This window comes from Colletes latitarsis, chromosome 2 (genome assembly GCF_051014445.1).
Source record: "Colletes latitarsis isolate SP2378_abdomen chromosome 2, iyColLati1, whole genome shotgun sequence".
NCBI lineage: Eukaryota > Metazoa > Arthropoda > Insecta > Hymenoptera > Colletidae > Colletes > Colletes latitarsis.
The window spans coordinates 18,722,033-18,746,071 of NC_135135.1; the positions used below are offsets into that span (position 1 = coordinate 18,722,033).

Consider the following 24,039-nt stretch of genomic DNA (forward strand, 5'->3'; position numbering starts at 1 on the left):
CTTTCGAAGAAATTTACCGTTTGAGATTGAAGAATTGAAAATCATTCTATATAGAGTTCTAATATTCCAAAGTACAAGAACTTCGGTTACCTCGGGGGTAATTTTGTAAAAATTTCATGAGAACTAAATTAAATGTAAAATCGATGCTCGTTACTCGATTCGGTTACCGGAAATTTTAGAAAATTAAATTAACGAAAGTTTGCAAAATGGATGAGCAAGAAAAACGACAAGCTAATATTTATATCAGTCTAAAAGGAATCGATACGTAATTAAAGGATCGTAAAAGTTGAAAAATCCAGGCGATAGAAATATTTTACTCGACGATTTTAAATGCGTAGCCGTGAGGGTACGACAGTATTAAATCCTCTTCTGCGAAGACAAATAGAACCTACTTGGGCGAACTACCCGTAAAAAGATTCTATCGAAACTTGTGCGATCGAACAGACAGAAATAATATATCGACAGATAAAACGATAGAACACGGAACGAGAAAACTATTTACCCTGCACCACGAATATAAATATATCATTTATCAAGATCCACGAAGAAAAGGGAAAATATGAACGAGACGATAAGCGGCAGCTGTTCGAATCGTGTCGAATTCGCATCGACGAGCTTCTCTCTTGTATTGGGGGAAAAGGATGGTTTGTAATACCGGCGAGAGATATTTCTCCGAGCCATCGAGTCGCAAGCGACGCAGGAAGCGCGAAACGTGTAAATTGGTCCGTGAATCGGAACGAACCTGAAGAAACGGATGGCTCGTAAGAGGAACACGACACTGGGTATCGTTACAGACTTGCAACCCGGAGCATTGGATTGGTGCATAAGTTCGTAACGGTTTAATACAACAAAAGTTGCGTTCCACCGAGCGCGTTTTCTTCATCAAGCGTTACGCCTCGTATCAAAGTTCTTTCTCTCTACGATTCGATTTAACTTACACGGTCTTGAATTTTGTTCAGAGTTTTATGAATGTTAGAATAATTACAGTGATATTTATCAATTTATTTCCGACATAAATTGATTTGTGCGTTTCAAAGAGGACAATTATCGAGATTGGAGACACTTTGTTCGGGATGACTTTCCGATTTCGACGGGGACCACCGCGAGGATCAAAGAGAATAACTCGAGAATCGCCTTGGGAGGCAGTCTGCGATTATTTAACTAGTACTATAGCTTTGCACGATAAATACGAAAGGTATAAAAATTTTATTCGTGGGACGACGCGCATCTAGGGCCGTCAATAACATTCATCGACACCTCTTTGTCAGTCTGTCGTCGGCACTTTCGCCAGCAATATCGATCATTTCTGAAGCTCACCGACAACGAGAAACGGTACACGCACGGCAATTCGAAACGAAGAATTTAGAAATTTATTTGGAAATTTTAAGTGCCCTTAAAATATTCGCTGATGGAACGATCGAAGGTACACGATCGTCGAAAGTTTCATGTTCACGGTGACATAGACAACGAGAACGTCGATCGGTTCGCAATTACTGGCAAACGGAACGCGCGAGCACATATCGGAGACAGAAGGACAGTTTCTCGTAGTTCCTTCGCGAAAACTATGGCCAGAGTCGACCTCGATGACTCCCCGGTTTCGAGGACGACAAATTCTTCGCTGTTTACTCGCCGTTCTCGACTGGTTCAATTCGGTCGTTCCCAGCACTCGTTGCTCCCTTTTTCTCCAGGAAATTCTGTTTGAGTTCGACTTTAATGAAAAGCTCGCAGTGCACGGGTCGTTTTGAACCGTCGGAAAGCAGTCTTCCCTTCGCGATCGTCGGAGGCGGGGGATATCGTTCCACCTTTTTCCTCCAGCTTAGACCAAAACGTCCGATGAAGTCGTCTCGAGCGTGATTTATCCTCGAACACGATGGGCGATAATGCGTATGTATAAATTCCCGTTGAAACTCATCGATCTCTATCACCGTCGAGCGGACCCGAATTATTCCGGTGTCCGAAACACCAGACCCTTTCGTTCGCGCGTCAAGCTGGTCAGATAAACGGCCGATACGTCATAATCAGTCCAAAGATTTCAAACTCGGTCGAGCCAGCGCGTCACGACGTATGTGACAAATGAAATTACATCGAAACAATTACTTTGTCTATTGGAGCTTTAACGTTTTCGACACACTGAACTTTGAGATTATTTTGTATCTCGTAGACGTTATCCAATGCAACGATTAATATTACAGGAATAATCTTTTATCGAAAAAAATCGCCCTTCCAAGACATTAGTCTAGATAAAAAGTCCACCTGGGACGGAACGCGTAAAACTTGTCCGATAGTTGAAAAACTGTACGCGTTGATGCATATTACGTGAAAAATTTGTCTGTTTCAACGACTACTAGGAACGGCCATTTTCGAACGGTCCTCGACAAGTGAAAATAGATAAGATACGAGTTGGTTACAAATGCGGTCGGAACAGAGTTCCAAAACACCCAGAGGAACATCGGAATTTCTATTTTCTCGAGAACGTGGTCCGACGTAGACAAATTCTATTCCGCATTTTCTACGTATCTTTTTCACGGGTAGGGAATCTACCCTTTATCCGGTCGTGACACCGTGTATAAGGCGATAAATTGGATTCCCGTCGACGAGCTTGGGTAGATGGCTGCCTAGGCAAACTGTAATCTTCGCGGGGACTTAACGCGTACGTACCATCAACCGGCCGAAGAGCTCAATTAATCATACGGTCTTACGGTGACAGCTTCTATGAAAGCTCGTAGTCTTCGCCTTGTTACTCCGTGGCGAGATCGATACCGTGATCCCATTCAAACTAAATTACCTTCCATTATCGACGTTACAGTACCGACCGACACTCGTATGCAGTTTCCTATTTAATCTTTTAACGCGGATTAACGGTCCCCGGGGCCATTTTCGTCGTTGCGCGGCGGACAAGACAGTCGCGCGGCTCCTCGAGTTGTTGCGATATTTTAGAATTAATAATTTGTGTCTAGTGTGTTTTAAATTGTTCATTCTTGTAATTATGGTACTTGTTCCAAATATAATTCTCTTCGTCGATCCTATATATTGTATAATGTCTTCGTGTCCCTACATAACTTTGTGCCTGAATGGCTGCACATCGAATGCGTGTTTACGCGTTTTTGAGTCGCGCGTATACTCACGAACAATCTTAATTACAGAGTTTAGACGATGCCTCGCGTATTCGCTGTTAATTTATACGTCCATGTTCGCGCTTACGCCAATGTATAAGATTCCACGTATGCCAGACACGTTAAACTCTTTTGGCCCGAGGACCAATTTGGACTTTGCTACCATGTCAGGGGCTGCAGAGGTATAATTATGGATTTTACAACAGTCAGAAACATACTGCCGACTATTTCTCAACTGCACGAACACCAGTTATTACACTGTCATATCGCAAGCAATCGCGTATAGAATTGAAACGAAAACCATCATTCCTGTAGGAATGAGCAAAAGGATTCAGAGAAACGCGTAAGTATATTAAACAATTTTTAAATATTTCTCTAAATTCTTAAACTGTCGTTCGTTTTAGCTTGAAGGTCTAATTGATTGTAAAAGGAACAGAAATAAAAGTAGAAAAATAAGAAAAAGTGACATCGAAAAGTTGAAGCGACGAAGCTGGGAGGATTTCGCCGGCGCGATCGATGGTCGATCGAACGCATCATGGGTTGCGATTTCGTTCACCACGTGCGTGTTTTCTCACGGAATGACTTTCCTCGGGAAAGGAATGCGCGGGCCAGCGCGCCGGCGAATAAAATCATTGCGCGGGGTCGTGGTCGAGTTCAACGACACACGAACCTTGGCTACAAAGAGAATGGATCGAAAGGATCGAGGATCCAAGGGATCCGGTCGATCACCGTAGACACGTTTTCGACCGTCGTGTCTCGCTAATTATTTCTGCATCGCGACAGGGTTGCGTAATCGACTCCCACCCCCGCTGTCTCGAATAATACTGGGTGTGCGAGAAACGAGCACAAACGAGAACAGAGTGCTCCTACATGTAGAAACAAATAAACCACGCGAAACAAAATTCTTTTGCACGGAGTTCCATTACAGTTACATATCTATCTTCTCATAATACTTTAAATCGGATCGTCGAATTTCTCCATTTTTCGGGCGCTAAATTATAATCGTTCCTTCTAATTGACGTTATTGTTCGCGAGATTCAGCTGCGCATTTAATCGAAGCGGTGATTATCGATGCTGGCGATTAACGTGACGCTTAGCTCTCCCGGTGAAATCGATTCGCTTTAACGCGTCTCGATGTCGCTCGGACTGGATCGGGACCCGATTCTGCGGTCGGGCCACGAAACGAAACTGCTGGACGGATTGTCACCGAGAGATCGAATGTCCCGCAGGTATTCGCGGAGATCTGTGCCACGAAATGCCGGATCGCGATCGTGATCCCTTCGACGCCGGTGTCGAATTGCGAACCAGATTCGATACGATGAGACAACGCGACCGATCGACCATCGTCTTTATGTGCTTTCTCCACGACGAAAGAAAAAAGGAATTCGAACACCAGTTCCGAATAAACGAAAAAAATGTTTACAAAAATTGTGGCCCAATTGTATTTTTGATGAATTTTTTAAATTTTGAGCTGCATTTGACTTCCACCGAAGCGTTTTATTGTTGTCTTTTAATCAAATATGCTTGTAATTATCGTTACCATGAGTGCAAGTCCAAAATTTGCATGGAACTTGCACCAAATGACGCAAATTCGAAATTAATACATTTTATGTTTTTTTAAGTATGAAAGATGTCTCGAACAATCTGTTAACGAGCCTTCATTTTGTTCGTGTTTTGTTCACGAACCAAACGAGAGAAAGGTCGACAGATTCTGCTCGAGAACGGGTAATTTATGAACCAAAAATATACACAGTTGACAAAATATGCTGGAAGTAATACCGCAAGCTGCATAATTGTAAAATAATGTGATAATACTTCTTCGTTAACAATGCATAATTATAATAAATACCTGTGATGAAACATTTCTTTGGGAATTAACTGTGAATTTGTCTATGTGAAATTTTCGTGACTTACCTGAAACAAAAAAGAAAAATCGAGTTAGAGACAACGAACAATACTTTTAGCTTTTGATCAGGAATAGGGTGATAATTTGCTATTCGTGTTTGCATTATGTATTTGGCATTTTCGTCAACGTTGTATTATTCAAAATCAGTGAAATAACATTTCATATTTACTTTACCGTTTTAACTTTATTATGCACATATTAAATAACTATATTTCGATCTATACAATATTGCTGGAACAATAGGGAACGTAAATATGCATGGCATTATTGTACCGCGATCATAGTACCTTTTTGTATTTGCCAATATTAAGGATGTAAACAATAGGTGCCTGATATTCAATTAGTGGCAAGAGAGCAGAAATGGTTGGTTGTTTACGTCTCCCAACTTCAGTTTGCTAATTGCTGTTATGCATACGCACAGTAGGTCTTTAAATTGCAGCCAAACATTTTAGCGAAAGGGCGTAGTACGAAACTTTACGTTCGTAAAACATATTCAACACTAATTATGATCGGCGTCGTTAGCACACACCACGTCCCCGGTTCCCTCTTATTACTTCTACGGTTTATTTTTTCAAAATTATCAAGAGGTACGTAACTAAATATAAATTAATATTCTACATTTTATTTCTGCATTTTCTCTTTGTACCAAATATTTTTGGAGTTAAATTGACAATTTTGTGTGCAACACTCACCTATAATATGTAAAATATTTCAAATTATACTAATAATAAATAGAAATGAAACGAAATTCTATACAGTCCCCGTAGTGAAGTCTTTCGTTTTCTATGTTATAAATGTAAGTTTCCAACAGTGGAGCCATTAAGGGTTAATAACGAACGACTATTTCAAATTACAGTGCAAGATATGCCTGTGATTAAACGTACTACTGAAGTTTCACCGACGCGAACGTTCACCGTTGTAATGTAGAAACTTGTCTCAATTTGTATTGCGAAACGTCGACCTCTCGTCATAACAATCGTAAATCGACTGTGACCGCTCGAAACCTCTTCGAAATATTCTGCAACAACCGCACTCCATGTTAGACTGGCAATTATTCAGGGGTTTGCTGTACGTGATTGGCCCTTCCAACTTCTGGAGAAGGAAGATCCAGGACAAAGCATATTCGAAACGTTTTCGCTAATTAAAAGGATCAATTCTCTAGAACCGAGTTGTCGAAACAAGAGCTAGATACATTTTATTCGCGGTTAACAATTAAAAATTTTCAATTCATTTCTAAACGAGAATTAGTTTACAAATGAATTTAAAGTTTTTATTAGTTGTATTAAATAATTTTTACCAAAACTCCATCCAAGGGTTATTAAGAAATATTACGAGCCAGTAGAAGTTAATAGTTGCTTTATTTATTATTTTTCTATCGTACGGGTATAAGTTTACCTCAGAGCTTTAAAAGCTTAAGGGCTACGAGATTGGTTTTACTGCTGTCCGATCGAGCCTATATTTTACTCGAATTATTGTTTTATGTGTTGGAACCATCCTAGGGAACGAGACCAAAGTAATTCCGAGGTCGAAAAGTAAGTACCTCCCCAGTGTACACGTTTGAAACATGTCGCGCGTTCTCGGTGCACCGGCTGGCAGAAATAGCTGGCAGAAACTATTCGAGATTTCTTACACGCTTCCGGAAGAGTTCCATATGTCCCCCAGATATCCTTTTTATGTCCTTTCAATTGTCAATATTCCTAGGTCAATAAACTTTAGTAATCGTTCGAACTTCTCGACGTGACTCGTTCTTATTTTACTTCGAGTATTAAATTCTGCCACTATAAGCAAGTCTTATTAGTTATCTATTATTTGAATAAAATTTTGCACATCTTTAATTGTAACGGGTGAAATATCCTTTCTCGTTTCGATATTTGTAACGCCATTTCCACGAAACGTGGAATTCCTAGATTCGATAAACTTGGAAAATACACGTTCTGTTACCTTTTATATGGTAAAACCTTGCATTTTAGTCCGTCCGCGTTTCTTAACTCTTTGCGGTTCTATATGCGAGCTGGACTCGATATCGTATTTCGTTTCAACCGGTCCTACGAGTCCAGCTTGCTATACGTTAGTTACGCTAATTACTATACACGTTAAAACACCGTGTAACCTCGAAGATTCCTATATACTATACACAAATATTTTTATTATCCGTTTAATTCCAATACAAATCTGTTTGTAGCGTACGATGACTAAAACTATTTCCAAAAGAATTATTTCTATTTACTCGTTATAAGAAAAGAATCGAAAATTAAATACCGTATTTTTAAGTATTTTTATATCGTACATCTTGTAAAACGCGAATGGCCGAACGTTTAATATTCCTCACTGAGGAGGTCAACGATCTCTCGGGAGTAGAATGAAAGTAATTTGCTCCAGAAAATACGTGCGATCGCGAAATCGGCCACAGAGCGACGACGTTGTTGCCGAAAGTGCAGGAGCAATTTCCATCGACGGATGTGTTCACCGTCTGCTGGTCAGTGGAACGATTAGGCGACCCGATTGAAACGCGAAATTGATGTTACGAAGTTAACGGCCACGCGCTCTGCGTGGAACATTTCGAGTAATTTCACCAACGGTCGTGTTGCATCGATTGTTCGTGGTCCACGATAACGTACAAGTTGGATAAAAGTTCGTAAATAGTCGATGAACAACTTATCATCGTTATAATGTAAACTTGTAACAACGTTTATTACTTTTTTGGAACAGAATTTGCGTAAAACTGGAAAAAGGTAGTTCATTAAAAACTGATTTTAATACTTTACATTTTACTACATCTACCATTCTCTTTGTGAGAGATTTTACATAATTTTCAAATGAGTTTTTATGGAGCTACGTTTCACTGTTACAAAACACAGCATTTTAAATCGTTAACAGCCTCTGAAACTCTCTTCTTCCTTTTCGCAAGTTCTGCCCAACCATTTTCCATTATGTTCAGGTTGGGCGAGCGTGCTGGCTAATCAAGAGCAGACATTTTTTGACCCGAGAAATGTACATTACGTGTTTCGTCGTATAAATTACGGAATTTAAAATAATCTTTGAGATATGTAGTCTCACAGACGCATAAGATATGTAACTGTTGTTCGCGCAACAATAGTTGAAGGAATTCAAAACCGTTACCATAGAAACTTGGTAAATCTAAACACGTTACGACCATTTATTTCCCACCAATCTCATATTACAATATCAAATCTTTATTTTGAGATTCAACGTACTCGTGTATAGTTTCGGGTAGAATGAAGCACGTCTAATTTCGATATAGTATCTCTGCCAGATTGGCTAGCGTATGCAGTTTTAATTATCAGCCTGTTGATAAGATAGCGTGACGAAACATATTCTGTGTCACTGTAGAGATTACAAGGAAGCCAACAACGAAAGTCTCATCCAAACTGATCCACTGAATTTCGTGATTATCGGCTACAAACGTTTACAATCTCTGTCGTTTTATAATATTGGTAGAGATAGAACCAAAGTCTGGATTTGGACTTGTTTGACAAGATCCCCGTAATTGAAGAACGAATCGAACCCACCTAAAATCGATGTTTCTATTAGCTGGCTCCGGTCGTAGGTCGCGATTGTTACCATGCAACGCGCCGCGGCTTAATTTGCCGATTAAAATTTCCCATTGCGAGCGTAATCGGGCCACCTCGTAACGGTCGTTTCCTTCGAACGATTCTATTAACGTCCTACGAATTTATTAAGACTTTACCAAAGATAAAAATCGACTATTCGGTTTTACGACGTTCCGCCGTTATTTCTCCCGCGATCGCGTACGATACGCCGCATTGCGTGCACAAATTCAAAAAGGATCTCACACTGCTGGTACGTTGCGAAATTCTCGCACGATTAAACGTCGTCCTGCAGGATTTGCACCCGATATTCCCTTTGGTCGCGATCACGTTACGCTATAAACTCCAGCCGGTGCACGAACAGTGGTGGATCAACCTTTAACGGACCCCCAAATATTTCTAAGAAACTTTGAATTTCTCTATAATATAAATGTAATTATAGAAACGATATAACATAAGAAATTGAGAAAGAAGAAGGCAGAGGAGGGATGTAATTATCGTACGAAACGATAAAATTGTATACGCTCGCGTCTTGAAAGAAGCAGAATCTGTAGGACAGATTCGAGGATTCTCAAGTGGATTTTGGTCATCCATTATCTGGGGATTACCGTACCTTCCTCAAATGTTTCACCGACCAAACCCATCTCGGTGACGTACAAGCGGGGATTACTGTGCTTTGAAGTACATACACTCGATAACCGAATGTATAATCTTCGAAATCTATCGTCCACAAACCATTGGCCGGATTTCGAGTAAAGCCGGGTCGAGTCTCGCGCCTCTCGGCTGTATCGGGACACCAAAAAGCTAACCACAATGCGAAATAGGTCATTTCAACCCCTAAGACCCACTCGAGCTGGTCTCGTGACTCGAGAGGGCGAGAGAGTTTCTAGGTCCGGCCGAGACTCTCGACACACGATTCTCTTTCCTCTCACGCTCTGTCTCTTTATTCCCGTTCATCTTTCCGAGCCTTTTTCTTTTGTGTGTTCCCTGGCTCTCGCGGCCTCTTCCTCCGCGACAGGTAGCTCTCTCTACCCGTCTCGTGAGAACAGAACAGACCACCGGTAGAAACATTTTTTTTAATTAATTTCCAAGCATATCTGCGATCTGCTACAAAAATAACAATAAGCAAATCTTCTGGCTATTTAAATTTAACATGTAGCTATTTTTACTCGTAACTAGTATTATCAAAGTTTTGTCACATTTTGCTTTTGAGATCTGCCTAGTTTCTATTTGTCGATCGATTCAAAAAGGGGGTGGGCAATTGCTCCCTTATGTATCTCCCTAAACGAACGAGTTTCACCATAATATATTCAAGAAAAAAAGTCGTAGGTTTTTCCAGGGAGTGTGATCGAGACCAGTTTTAAAAACTGGTGGGGATAGCAACCGGAAAATGACCAGGGAATATCCCGGCCAATTTCCGTGGTGTATCGCTGTACTCCGTTGCAACCCCTTCTGGGTGCGCCACTGGTTGGGATCGATGATGCATCCCGATGACTCCGGAGCTCGTGTCTGCAACGTCAAAAGGAGTAGCCGCGGAAGAAGCACGAACGCCGTCACGACTTTCATGCAGGCTCGCGAGTCCGACGCGTTTCTTTCGCGGCGGAACAGACACGGCTGAAAGAGTTAGAAAGTAAAACAGAGCAAAAGAACAGCGTCTGCTGCGTGCGGTTAATAGCTTCTTTCACCGACAGCGGGGAGGAATAGACGGTAGCCGAACCTTCGGGCAGAGGCAACGGAGTCGATAGAAACGTCAACGTCGGCTCGCGGATACGATAATTCAAAGCCAACGCGACGAGTACCGGTGAAAAGTGCGCCGATTCAACGTGCATGCATGTATATTGGTCCCGGCAGACTCGATCGGGCACTCGCGAGGCGACTTTGACGTGCAAATTCCGTCTGTTTGAATTACAGATCAGTCGTCGGCTGCTCGCGTGCTCGGAGGGCGGAGCCCGGGCTCGAGAGTGACGCACTTTTCCCTCCACGTGCAACGGAATCTCGCCGCAAATCGGCTTGTTGCTTCGCTTCGACTCTTGCCGCGTGTTTTCGGACAAACGGAATCGCACAAACGAATTAAAATTTGCGCACAGAGGGGACCACAGGCTTTGAGGGATTCCTACGAATCATTACGAGGACGTTTCGCGACGTATCGGACGCTTTCTGGACATCGATCATAGTTCGAAAAGTGATGCGCCTGTGCAGCCTGGATTTTAACGATTTCTTTTTAGAATGATAGAACACACATTTCTCACGATACGTGTGAAATATTAGTCCTAGATAAAACTGTTTACATATTTGATACATATAAAAAAGTATAACGGAGAGTGCGGTCCGAAAGAAGAAAGGAACGAAGAACGGCCACTTCTGGAGTCGCTCTTTTCGCGACTTGGAGCAAGCCTAATTCGTCGATTGCTGACCAAAGCGAACACGAAAAGTACAAAAGCGCTCTTAAGACACTCGAAGACTCACTTTCTTGTAGATCCATTTGATGCTGCGGCTGAATTTCGCCATCGGCGAGTCGTCGACGAGGAAGTACTTCACCGGCGGTGTCTCGACCTCGAGCTCTCTCGCGGAGTCGCTCCTCGGAGGGCCAAGTTCTTCTTCGCGGCACTCCTCGCGATCGCTATTGTCGGTGTCGATCGCAGGCTCCGAGTACTCGGTGATCGTCGACAGCCTCTTCGCGCGACCGTCGCTCGTCGTAACGGCACGCTCCATCTCGCGGATGGATCTTCGCCGACAGAGCCTCGTCGGATTAGTATTATTTCACGCGGAAAGTCGCAATTCTCGCATGGCTAACCGAGCACGGCACAAATTGCCAGGGTCTGATCTCGTCCGGCGTCGATTCGACGCGGTCGATTAAACGTTCTCAACGCGAAGTCCCACGCGCAGAAACCATCGTGGTATCCGTTCGACGCTCGAGACGCCTCGAATTATCTTTAAGAAGAAAAATTTAATACGGAACACCCGGCCAGACCTCGCCGGAACGGAAGATCGAATAGGCGCAATTTGGCTTCCGACCAAATCACTTTACGATCCTCGTTGGGCTTACCGAATACGCTGACTATGGAATACAAGAATAGACTCGACGAAATTGTTCTTGACCTTCGTAAAACCTATCATTCGATTCCGCATAATCGATTACTATATAAATTGCACGATACGAAAATTCTAGAATTTACAATTAAGACTACACACTCGTACTAGACTGACAGATATATTAATAGGTCTTTCGATTTTTTTTTTCCATGAAATATCATCCCCCCAATGTACAACAATTGCTGGGAAATTCTAATTCATATGTATTATACATTTACTGTCCAGAGATGAGAAGTTCGCTGGCGCGTCTGATCATATATAGTATAATCTACTTCCTATGAACCTAGATTCCTGGGTATATAGGAAGGAGATTATACCGCAACCAATCAGACCAGTTAGCCAACTTCTCATCCCTGTGCAATATAGCACATATGACGTTACTATACGAGTCATCCTACGACCATTACTAAAAATAAATTGAAAATGTACAACGAAATTTATTCGTGTAATGGCCCGATTTCGAAATAATTAAATACGAAAATATGTCGCGTACGCGTGCGATGAAATACGATTTGGCTGGCGCGTCCGTCCATTACTTATTAATTCTACTTGCGTCGATGCCCAAGTTGTACTCCACTGCACGCATACCCGATGAATTTTCAAAATTAATTTTCCCGAAAACGAAGCATCGTATGAAATTTTATTCTACATTTTCGATTTTCGCTATATATGCATTGTAGTTGATTATCGTTTTAATAGATACTTTCGATCGTGACTGACGATCGTCGGTTTAATTATACTTTTCCCAAACAGCGTCTCCAAGAATTTTAGAAACGGACGGTTCGATTGAACCGACGATCGTGTGCGTTCATTCGATTCAGCGATCATAGACGGAACGTGCGTAATCAGGGCGATTGGGGGTGGAAAGAAGATCGAGTTGATTCACTTAGCGAACTCTACGTTACTCTGGAAACCGGCCACCAGGATTAAGGGCGCAAAAGGGCAATCGACCAGTCCTGGAAATACGCGTTTGCACTCGGTGCCTCCGACCCTTCGACGCCCGCTCGTGAAACCCTTTCGCGGAAGATGACGCTGATGAGGATCGATCAGCGACGCACTTTGGAACGCTTTGCCAACGATTACCGCCGGAGAGATTGGATGAGTTGCTGCATCAATCGGCGCTGAGTCTACAGTATTCAATAATGAAAGACATCGCTAATTGTATGCCAATCCACACTCGGTTGGAGTCATATTTTACGGATCGGACTATAAAGGAGTCTCCTTCTCCGACCCTCGACCTTTCACCCTGCTTGATTCAATTTTTCTGTGTACATTTGGCTTCCTTGTTTTTGTTTGGCGAACAAAGTCGTCGAATAAAAACAAATATCTACAGAGTTATATGTGTCCAAATAAAATGCAATTTTGCTGGTTACTGCATCGCGAAAAACGGTTGGGATTAAATAGTTAAACTTGGAACGAATCTATAGGGTAGAGACTAAATAAATTGTGCGATATCTTGGTTATCTTTACCATTACAGCGCTAAGGCTTAATGAAATTTATTGAAAATTGAATTTGGAAACTTTTCTGTTCTGCGCAAACATTTGATAGGATCGATGGCAACCGAGATATCGACACGACAGAATGTTATAGCCTTCGATTTTCTACAAGGATGAGTAGCAGCAGCGGCATGTTTATTTTTGCCCCAGAAATTCAAACGAAAAGCGATGTACACAGAATATTAAAACAATGTTTACACTTTCAGGGCATATAGTATACATTGAACTCGCGAGGAAACATCGCAAACTATCAGACTCCGATTTTATTGAAAATCGCTTCGTTGTTGTTATTTTTCAATTTTAAGGGTGAAACCACATATCAGATTCACCCATTTTACTTGTGACTAAAGTAAAGATACTCGTTCGCTAAAATTTGAACAGAAAACATTTTTCAATCGACTATGAAATTAAACAAATATTGAAATATATTTCGACTAAAAAATATATTGTTCACGAAGGCCTGCGAGTCAAACCCTAAACGCTCGATCTTCAACGTGCTGTAGAAAGAACCCTAACCATAATGTTTGCAGTCGAACGACATTTCCTGTTCGGGACAACGTCGTAATTCGGCTATTCAATAATAGAAGAGGATACCGCTCCATTTAAGAACTCCTAAAGTGTCTGGAGCTTTCGAGTTCACGAGCCCCAACGGGAAAGCGTCCGTGAAGGTGTCCGGGTCGAAGAAGTTGAAGAGGAAACTCGGATTTAATTGGGTCTCGCCGAGGGGGCTAGTATACGCCAGAGGATTATGAATGAAGTGTCACGTTCCGGTCTGAAAATAGTGCTAGGGATCGACCGTTTTAGCCGCCGCGAAATTAGCCCCGCTTTCCTTTAATTCGTAATAACAGCGATACTCGAGTGAAAGACGAGGCTGCCGCGCGGTCAGCGCCAGGATAACGAATATTTCATCGTGTTTTCGTACGGGCCTGGTCCGGATGATCCAAGAGTTTCTGGGGTGACGCAATGCTGGTAGGATTCTGATTCGTTTAAAATTTACATCTTTCAAATTTTATGGAGATATTTGAAATTTTTTAAATATTATAGCCTGTTAACACTATACGGGTCAATGTGAAATCGTGATATCCAATTTAAGTTTTCTATAGTAATTAATATCCAAAACACACATTCCTGAATATCTCGTTTCACCGTCCAACAAACCAGAACCCTGTTTATGGTATCCCCACCATGTGCGGGCCGACGGCCTCGTTAATTTGAATATCCCCGTGACTGACCGAGAATAATTAATTACAGGAGGCTGGTAGATGGCGACGATACAGTGAGAGTCGGGTACTTAAGGGATTCCTCGAACTTGTAGAATCACAGAGACAACCGATAGCCGCTAATAGTCGACCACGGAACCCTTCGACTTCCATGTGAACAACTGGCTCTTTCATGATACTTCGCACGGCCTGGTCCGACCGGGAGCCAGTCACTGATGGGAAACATACTCTCTCAGAGTACGCGAAATGTTACCAAAACCGGACCCGATCGAGAGGACAAGTGGATCGTGTTGTGGAACGGCCCCAAATCGCGAGAGATATTCTTACTTCGTAGATGATAAAGTACAGTGACCAAATTATTACTTTGTCTTATAAGAATGCCCATACAGGGATTGCTGACTGTCTTCCACCAAAAATAATGCTAGCTCTTATACCATTTATATTATTGATTGCGTTTTTAAATTGTATTTTTGGGAGCCTTGCAGTGTAGAATAAATCTTGTCGTTAAGCGTTGGAAAAAATATTCTACCAAAAGCATAGATGAAGCTATTAGTATTCTAACACCAGTTTATTTTAGGCAGCGATCAATCCTGAGAGCCACTTTCCCAGCTTCCGTGTTTGAAAAGACATACTACCGGCGTCAATGGCCTCTAACTTGTGGAAATGAAAGACGTAGCACTACGTAATTCAATGTTCAAGCATTAACTTTTGAAATTAACGCTGAAAACGCAAAGTGATCGAAAATATAGTAAATATAGTACAGTTTGCATAGTATCTTATACTCGTGGAATTATCGTGGATCTACGGTAACTATTTTCTATGGCAGCATTTAATTAGGTTCTTTCTCCTATTAGGATTAACCTCTTGCGTTACAGAAAAATGATTAAATTGTATTCGAGTTGGTAATACGTAAGTGGCTTTGAAACAGTTAAGCTGTGTTTATGGCTTGCAATTTCAACGATGGGTATGATATCGATTGCAATTACCGATAGTTCTCAATTTATGAAATGACCCAATTGCTATGCATATATGCCGAAGATAGGACGTGCACCAACTTTGAGCAAAGGGTTTGAATTGCAGTTAGATAGTAAAATGTAGATGCAGATGGTACGTCACGAAAGGATCTCTATATTATAATTCATGGGTGTTGTTACTGTGAAATGTAGAACAGGAGAGTTTCTACGTTTGAAAAAGCTCATTTATTTCTACTTGGGTACTCGCGTACAAAATATCAATATTAATCCCTTGATGCGTTAAAATATTGTACAAATTAATATTCCACGTGTCTTTTCTAATAATTTCGAAACGTCGAGGGTTCGAATATAAAAGATCATCTACGGTGTTGAAATAAATAAATTCAGAAGGCTCGAACACGTCGAAGGAAGCTACCTGTTTACGCGTGACACCGTTACGAGACTGGTCGGAAGCGAGGGATCTCGATCGAGCTTCCACGCCGGTCGATTTTTATCGCGCCACCCCTCTAATTACCAGGGAAGGAACGATAATTGCCCTTAACACGCTCGATCGTTCCTTTGTCCCGGACCGACGACGACGACGACGATCGCTCCTTGGTACTTCCTCCAGGGATGAACGAACTCCGACCGATTCGTAAATTAATTAACGCGAAAACGCGGGACGTGATTTCGAGCAACGAGACTGGTTTATGAAATATCTCCGTGACCGACGACGTGTTTCCAGCGTGTCGTTCGAATCGATTTCACCCTCGAACGATGGCCACGAGGACGGCGAGCAATTACTCGAAACGAGACGCGCGACTCGATTTCCGCTCGAAAATAGCACGATCCTCCCGCGTCGTTCTTCTGGCCGTTTCGCTCGTTCCTCGGAGCCAAGGTCGTCGTAAAATCGTCGGAGACTTAGCCTCGATTTCAGCCACGCTCCGAAACGAACACCGTATATATTTATACGTGTACCACGCACTGTTTTGGTCCGCGATAACGAACTCCACGCACGTATGTACCTTCGAAACAGATTCACCGATCGGTCGGTACGTCGAACGTGTTTCTTCTCGAATTTTAACCTCGGCTGATTAAGAAGAGAGGCATAGTGACTCCAGTCATTGACCTAATTCCACCGGATCTGTACTATGGACCAGCAGTTTTGAGAATTACTGTGTCTGCAATTCTAAATATTGTTGCGATAAATGCGTATGTTCCATACAGATTCCATAAGACAAAGTAAAAGGATATATCGTACCTGACTCGGGGTTAAAAAGCAAGGGTCAAAAGGGAAGGGTCATAAATTGTTCCTGGGATCTCAAAAAATGTTTGCATACATTGTGCGAAGACGAGCATTTCACATTTTGTACTACAGCTCGTGGCATAAAATCGTAGTGGATAAAAACAGAATAACTAATGGAGGCGAGAAGGGATCCAAGAGAAACTTCCTACTCTCCGATAAAATTTCTCTCGGAAACGCTGGCTCAATTTTCAATATTTAGACATTATTATGCGAACATTTTGCACTTTGCTTTAATGGAAAATTTTGGAAGTGGAAACATACGATAACTGTTTTGTAAAAATATATAATAGAATACTTTCCGAACTTATTTCTCATACACTATGTTTTATAGGGTAATAATGTATATGAAGGTCAAAAACATTCGTCGCTAAATAATAAAAGAAAAGCTAAAACCTATTCCATAGTTCCTCCTTAAGATGTTCGTACTACCTTAATCTTGATATCCAATATGAAAGATATCCACGAATAACCTACAGAAATTGGTAAACCAATGTACTAAATCATTTTTTTCAACAGTCACGATTACTCCTCCGCACTATTTACGTTACAATATTGACACCACACTGATCGAGGGTTAATCTCCATGACACGAGGGGGTTGGAATTGTTGAAATCTCACCTTCGCGAGATCGAAATGTTGTTCGACCGTTGACGGAAAAAAGAAACTTGTACGCGATCGCGCGATATTCTCGAGGACCACAAGGGACGATCGGTGGTCCGGCGCGGAATCGGCGTGGCTCCAGCAAACTGCAACTGCAGCCGCGGTCGCCGCCGCGACTCGACTCTTACAACCGACACAACAGCGTGTTTTGACTAGGTGGTTACACACACCGCTCGCCGGGGATCCGCGGCTCTCGCGCCTCTTCCGTCGACTTTATATTTAGACGTACACGCGCGACACGCCGTGCTCCCTAGGGTGCGTTCGCGCTAACAAGCCTTGGCCGCTATCGCCACGCTCCACCCACGCTCGCCCGCTAATCCTCTAACGCTTACGACTCTATCCCGATCATGTCCGCGCTAGGTAGCCCCCGTTAAGTCCCATTTGCAGCGAGCGTGATTTCTAGCCAGGGTTATCAAATGGGAAATACAGCAACGCCTTGGAAATTGGCCAGGATTTTCCCTTGAACATTGCCCGATTGTTATCCCCATCGAATTGGCTTCTCGGCTTTTATTTATATTTCTAAATCTATGAGATATCGATGCGTCCTTTTCACTTTCAGTCCCAAACGTCGGTCAATACCCAAGACATTGCTGTAACTGAATTGCCCCGAAAAAGTAGATAGGTGTTCAAAGTGGTAAAAAAATTATTCAAAGTTGTGCAATTATGATTCAATACATTGGAATATTGTACACTGTTATAGGCTTGTCTACTGTTTTTGTGCCGCGTGACCACGACGAACATGGATCGGTAACTCGAACCAACTTCGATTACTAAAACTGTTATTTCCTGATGTATACGAGCCGATTCTAGAAACTGGAGCGGTATGTAGCTCTGTTTTAAGCGTGAACGGAGAAAACTGGCTGTTCGGGTATTCCACACATTGGATTACGACCTGGATACTGCAAAACGTACTACAGTAATTCCAGCTTTCGAGTGATAATTTGGACACGAAATTCAAATAACGAATTGCTGGTCGCTAATCGCACAGATATAAGTGCTTGTGGTATATAGTCTGTAAAAGCATAATATATCGGTCTGAATAAACTACTAGAGGCTGCTTTTACAGAAACCAACGAAGATATCGATAGGCAAATGAAGTAATAAAGTAATTCCATACTGAAATTGCCTATAGTCGGCGTTGGCCAAATTTCGCTTTCATTTAACCAGGAACGTCTCGATGGCGTCGGCGGCGAACCACGTAAACGTACCTGGTTGCTGGAAACTGTTCGCGGCGTTGTATTCAACCCGGAGTCCCTGACGTGGTTGCATTCAGATTGAAACGGGAGAACGATTTCTTTCGTCGTTTTGGCGCCTTTCCCGAGGCCGGTAAAAGGGCTTTCACGCTCGAGGAAATCGAACAAAATGAAATTATGTTGGGTCGGGCCGTGTCGATCGGGAAACTACGGAGGACCGATATCCCCGATATGCACACACCTCCTCGTCGTCCGATAATACAAATATCCGTCTACGTTACAAATTGAACGTCCACGGACACGGACACAGACACAGTTCGTACGTGTCGCGGCTACGTTAAGTAGATTACATGTTACGCATATGCGACTGAATATGTATGAGGTTCGTATACAGAGCCGCTCGGTGATCCGTGTCACGTAGCCAGTGGGCGTGTGCGAGCTCGTATCGCACGCACGTGGCCGCGTACTCACGCACGCACATACGAAGTACGCGTGGGAGGTGACAGAACTGACTCCAAGTTAGCTCGATGGTAACAGCATTCTATAGGTTAAGTCGACGAGCGATGGCCCACTTTTTTTCAAAATCGGTTCATTGTAAAATCAATCGATTTCCAAAGTAATCGAAATATATTCGCAAAAAAATACACGCACGACAAAAAAAAAGAAAGTTTATCCTATGCGTAAGGAACTCGAATAAAACAAACTGGGACACAGACCTATGTCAATACCTCTAATCGATCTGAAGCAGTGACTAAGCTTTGTCTAATTTATAAGTTTCCACGAACCGAAACGCCTCTAATCTCGCTTGACCAAGATCCTAAGCACTGTTTCGCGAAGCATTCAAAGACGGAGGTCGTTCCCGGAACGCGAAACGACTGGTTGCCTCCGTGTGGAACGAGTATGGCAATACCGTGTACGGATCCCAGGGAACTTTGAAACAACCGATACGTTATGGCGATCGCGATGCACGACGGTGGTTGTTGCGCGTCGGTTCTGCCTATGCACGCTCGTTTCCTAGTACTTTATCTCGGTCGGCTATCGGCATACGGCGTGCATTATAGCACGTGTGGGTACGCTCAAAACTAAATACATCCGAGCCAACAGATCCCCAACCGAGGCACGAAACCACTCTACGTTTGGCAAGTCCATTGGCTTGCTTGAACGTCACGAAACACGCCGCCTGTTACTCGCGTTATCACTTAGGCGAAATTTCTCGTCGTGTCGTGATCGGCATACAGTGGCGGTCATATACTTAACACACAATCACATAAATGGTGTATTTCATTGTTTATGGTTACACGACAATGTTACATAAGTCCACAATTCGATAAAATAAAAGTGTTTACAATTAAAAATAAAAATCACACAGAAGTGGTAATCTTCGCTGTATGGATTTCCTATGTACTATTATGGAAAGATTCTGTAAAAAGTGATCAACGAAAGAAGTTCGAACCTTTGCAACGATACCTTCGGACTTCTTGCTTCGAAGAATTCCAAAAAATTTCCTCGATCTGCTCTTTAGAAACGCAAGCAGTGTAACTTGAAATCTCCGACTACCGGTTAAAAAAGAGTCACGAGCACGAGGACTCGAGCAAAAACATCGTCGTTTAACCCAGCCTTTCTCAAAGTACGGTCCCACTGGTGAGCCGCGTGGATTTCTTGACGGGTCACCGAACCGGACCGATGTGACTGGGCGGTTTCGCTTAATTTACTAGAAAATTTCTACGACGACCTACCGTTTCTCCTATTTATATTTCATCTAAAAGACGCCACACAGCGTCTAAATATAATTTTGAATTCAAATAAAAAAATACGCGACCGTCTAGACAAATTTATAAAATCACGTATCTTTTATTCAGTAAACAATAAATAACTTTCCTTAATGTATTTTGATTTAATTTTTAGCCGAGATCGGTTCACGACTGCCGATGACTGCACAGTTAATTCACAATTTTACACTTCGCCGCGGCATTTGTGGATTCCTCTTTGACGGTTAACCTTTTCACTGCGCAATACGTTTGAGTGCGTATGCATTGGCAGTGCGCAATACTTTCTGTGGCGGCGAGTATACTCACGCGGAGCATTCAACCGTTCACAGAATTAATTTCAAATAATTTAAAGAGCCGTGTCAATGAACAATAAACTCGTCAGAGCTTTTTCCTTTTAATTTTGCTGTAAATAATCTCAATTACGTTCAATATTTCCTTTCGTTTACTAAGTATGAAAATTAGTATAATTTCCAATGCAATTTATTAATGCCATTCAAATACGATTCTCAAAATTGGATCATGTTTATTCTTGCAACCGAACTGGTTCACTCGTCTTGAGTGTGTCATAGAAATATCCTCGTTTTGAGTATTGCAAAGGTTAAATATGGTTTATTAGCAAGCGGGGATCGTGGAAATGGCGTAAAATTGAAGTTTGAGAAACACTGGTCCAAGCAATGTCTCGTTCTTCGAACCATTAAAACTGCCACGAAACTCACGAGCGATTATTAACGTGACCGCGCGATAGAAAACCACCGTCGGCGTGCTTCGTCGGGTTTTTCAGCCGGTGGGCCAGGTTCTGGATAGCGTCAATCTATTCCGAAAGGCACTGTAGCCGAGCACAACGAACGCTTTCAGCGGGGAACGCGAACGATGAAGTGCAGAGCGAGTCAATGACAGATGAACTTCTCCCTTTGCCCGATGCGTCCAGAACTGCACCCCTCTCGTACTCCGCGTCCGTCCTTTATTTTCCCTCTGCGTGCCGTGCACTCTGCACTTTACACTCTGGTTTCTGGCGCGGGACATTTTGGAGCTCTCGTGCCTCTGAACTTTCTACGATCCCAGGGCCAGGCGTACGCGGTGCTCGTCTTTTCATTCCACGCGAGTTTCTTCCTCTGCTCTGCAGGCATTAGTTTAATCTGACCTTTAAAGCGTACATTTTTTTACGTTCGTTCCATCTTAATTGTTGGTTCGAGCGATCCTGCTTCGGTTTCAAGCACTTATTAATTAACGAGATTCATTTTTGATGTAACACAGATACGACGAGACCAATAAAACGAACTTTAAAAACGTGTAAAATTGAAAAGAAATGGTGTGATTCGACAGTATTTATAACTTCATAGAAATAGGCGTACATTTATCATTTATCATTGTTTTATCGAGGTTTTAAATACAGTAATATCAGGGCACTTAAAGGATTATATTTCTTGCATTATCTTCTGATTCTGTCTTATTAAAGCCGACTCGAAGAAGGCCAGAATACAACCGACCGGAACGTCATTGTAAATACTGTAATAATTTATGCGGCGCGTGCTCGTTCGAGTTTGGTGCGACATATTAATAGACAACACACGTAATAAAAAACACAGATTTATTCAGGCAATGAAACGCGCCCGTTCTCTTTGCTATTTTAAGACTCTCTTTCTTTTTCATGAATCCACACACTCGATAAACATTAAATAACACGTACAACCACACTAACAATGCTTCTACTGTTCTTAGCTCGAGGACCTAGTTTTCTTTTCTATTTTCAACAATTACCGACAGCCGACCAAGAATCTTTCAACCGATTCTTTTATCGTTTTTAGTTCCATAAATAACTACGTACGACCAAATAAACCTCTGCGCGAGCGTAAAGGAAAAAAGTGAATTTCTATTTACCATTTTCCCGCAAGTTTCTACGAAACCTCAAGGTTACTTCGTACAAAATGTCTTTCATGCACAAAGAATCACACGCTACGCGTTCCAATTGCATGTACGATGTTGTGCTTTCAACTTTGGTTAAAAGAGATACTACTTCGCGCGCGCGCCATTCTCAAACAATTCTGAATGTATACGCCAAGCATACACCGCGAAAACTTTTGCAAACGCTGACAGGCGTCGTTGGGGAAACACGGTTGCACGTAGGCAACCTTAATACGGCTGTTCCGAGATCAGCAAATAAAGCAGGCTCGAATAAACGCTGCAGCCCCTGTGATGGCGTCTCATCGCATAACTATGCGCGAATGTACGGCCGGTACTATCGTCCAAGGGGTGCTCGAGAAGTGATACCCCCTCTTTAATTAAAAGAAATGTCCCTGGCCGCTGCTTTCTCCGCCCGGTGCTCGTAAATCTTCCCACTGTTTCTCGCTCTGGACAATCTTCCTAAAAATTTTTTAGTAGAACGCGGTTACAATTAAGGGAAACTGGGGGTAATTTTCACAATTTTCTATGACTAATTTTTAGCTGACCCGGTTCGCATTCTTTATTGCTCCTAAGAACAAAGGAACACAGAGATTCTGTTTAAATTATCACCAGAAGCGAAGTTATATTGTACAGAGCTCGGGGATGATTTGCGCAGATGAAACGAAAGGGTAACGAACAATTCAACATTTAAAATTTGATTCGACCATTAGGTTGAAATAAAGCGTATATGTATATATGTCAATGGTTTTCCTCTGATTTCCGTGTGATTATTTGTTTCGAAAAAACACATGCACCAGAAAATTACTCGTTTCGTCGCCTAACGGACCAGGAACCTGTTTCGAGCGTTCGCTTGGGCGCTTAAATTGCTCGTTCCTCCACTCAACCCCTCGTGCCGGGGGTTAACACGACAGATGCAGAATTCCGAAACATACCGACGAAATCGACGACCGTAAACGAGCTTGGCGCGGGCGCATCGTCGCGCTGAATTCGCAATAAATTCCCCAGGTGGTTCGAGAAAGCCGATTAGAGAGCGACCTAGGAAGAAAGGGGAAACAGGGAAACGACGGGTCAAAGGTGCGCGAAAGTATGTAGGTTGAATCTGGCTACGACGTTGCTCGCGGTTCCCGACGCCTAATTGCGCGGCAGTAATGCATCCAACACGGTGCACATGACGTTATCGGTTATCGTTATTCGTACGAACCGTGGGTAATTATGATTCACGGGGGCGGACGATGACGAAAGATGGACTGCACGACTGACTGATACGAGTGGCGGCAACGTTTCCTCCGTTCGCCAGTATCGGAGCTGTTTATTTATTGTGTTCGTGGCGTAGCTGTCGCGCTAAGAATCACAATCGAACGATGCTACGATCTTCTTTACGATAAGCCGCTGTTTTTGCAACGAGGTAAATTGCAACGAGCTATCGTAATCTACCCGTCACATAGTTATCTTTAAATTATAATATTCTTCCACGGTTCGATTGCACCTTCGCTTAAAACAATGTTGCAGCCTGACCTGATTAGTAGAATTGCTCTGTACAATAGAAAAGTATCACACGGAAGTACCGCTAAGTGTCAACCTGTCAATTATTGAAAACGGCAGTCAGCAAATGGAAAACTATTCGTTTGGAATGCTTGACGCGTCTTTGATCGACTAGTACAATCGTTAGATTACAGTAACATTTGTACACAGTAAATCAAAATAGCGGTACTAAAATAATTTTCTAAACGAAGAAGTCCTCTATTTCGAGATACGTCAAATTGACGCGGCGTTACCATTAGTCATAGTAAAAAGTGACGTCACCGGATTAAAGGTTAATACACCTAAAAATGGAACGTGGTATTCTAAGATTAAAAGC

The 24,039-nt window shown here is 42.5% G+C and overlaps 1 protein-coding gene across 6 annotated transcripts in view; it reads right to left on the bottom strand.

Annotated features, from left to right (window-relative positions):
- LOC143351885 (uncharacterized) overlaps positions 1 to 24,039 on the bottom strand; it is a 173,995-nt gene that overhangs the window by 107,907 nt on the left and 42,049 nt on the right. The window contains exons 1-2 of one of the 6 annotated variants that reach the window (XM_076783932.1): positions 17,276 to 17,416; positions 11,055 to 11,519 (exon numbers count right to left, since the gene is read on the bottom strand). The exons of 3 other annotated variants lie outside the window; for them this stretch is intronic. In XM_076783932.1, coding sequence (XP_076640047.1) covers positions 11,055 to 11,300 — 246 coding nt within the window. In that variant the 5' untranslated portion in view covers positions 11,301 to 11,519; positions 17,276 to 17,416. Of the gene's footprint in view, positions 1 to 11,054; positions 11,520 to 17,086; positions 17,128 to 17,275; positions 17,417 to 24,039 lie in introns of those variants that run through there. 2 more of the 6 variants (XM_076783933.1, XM_076783937.1) reach the window with 2 other exon arrangements.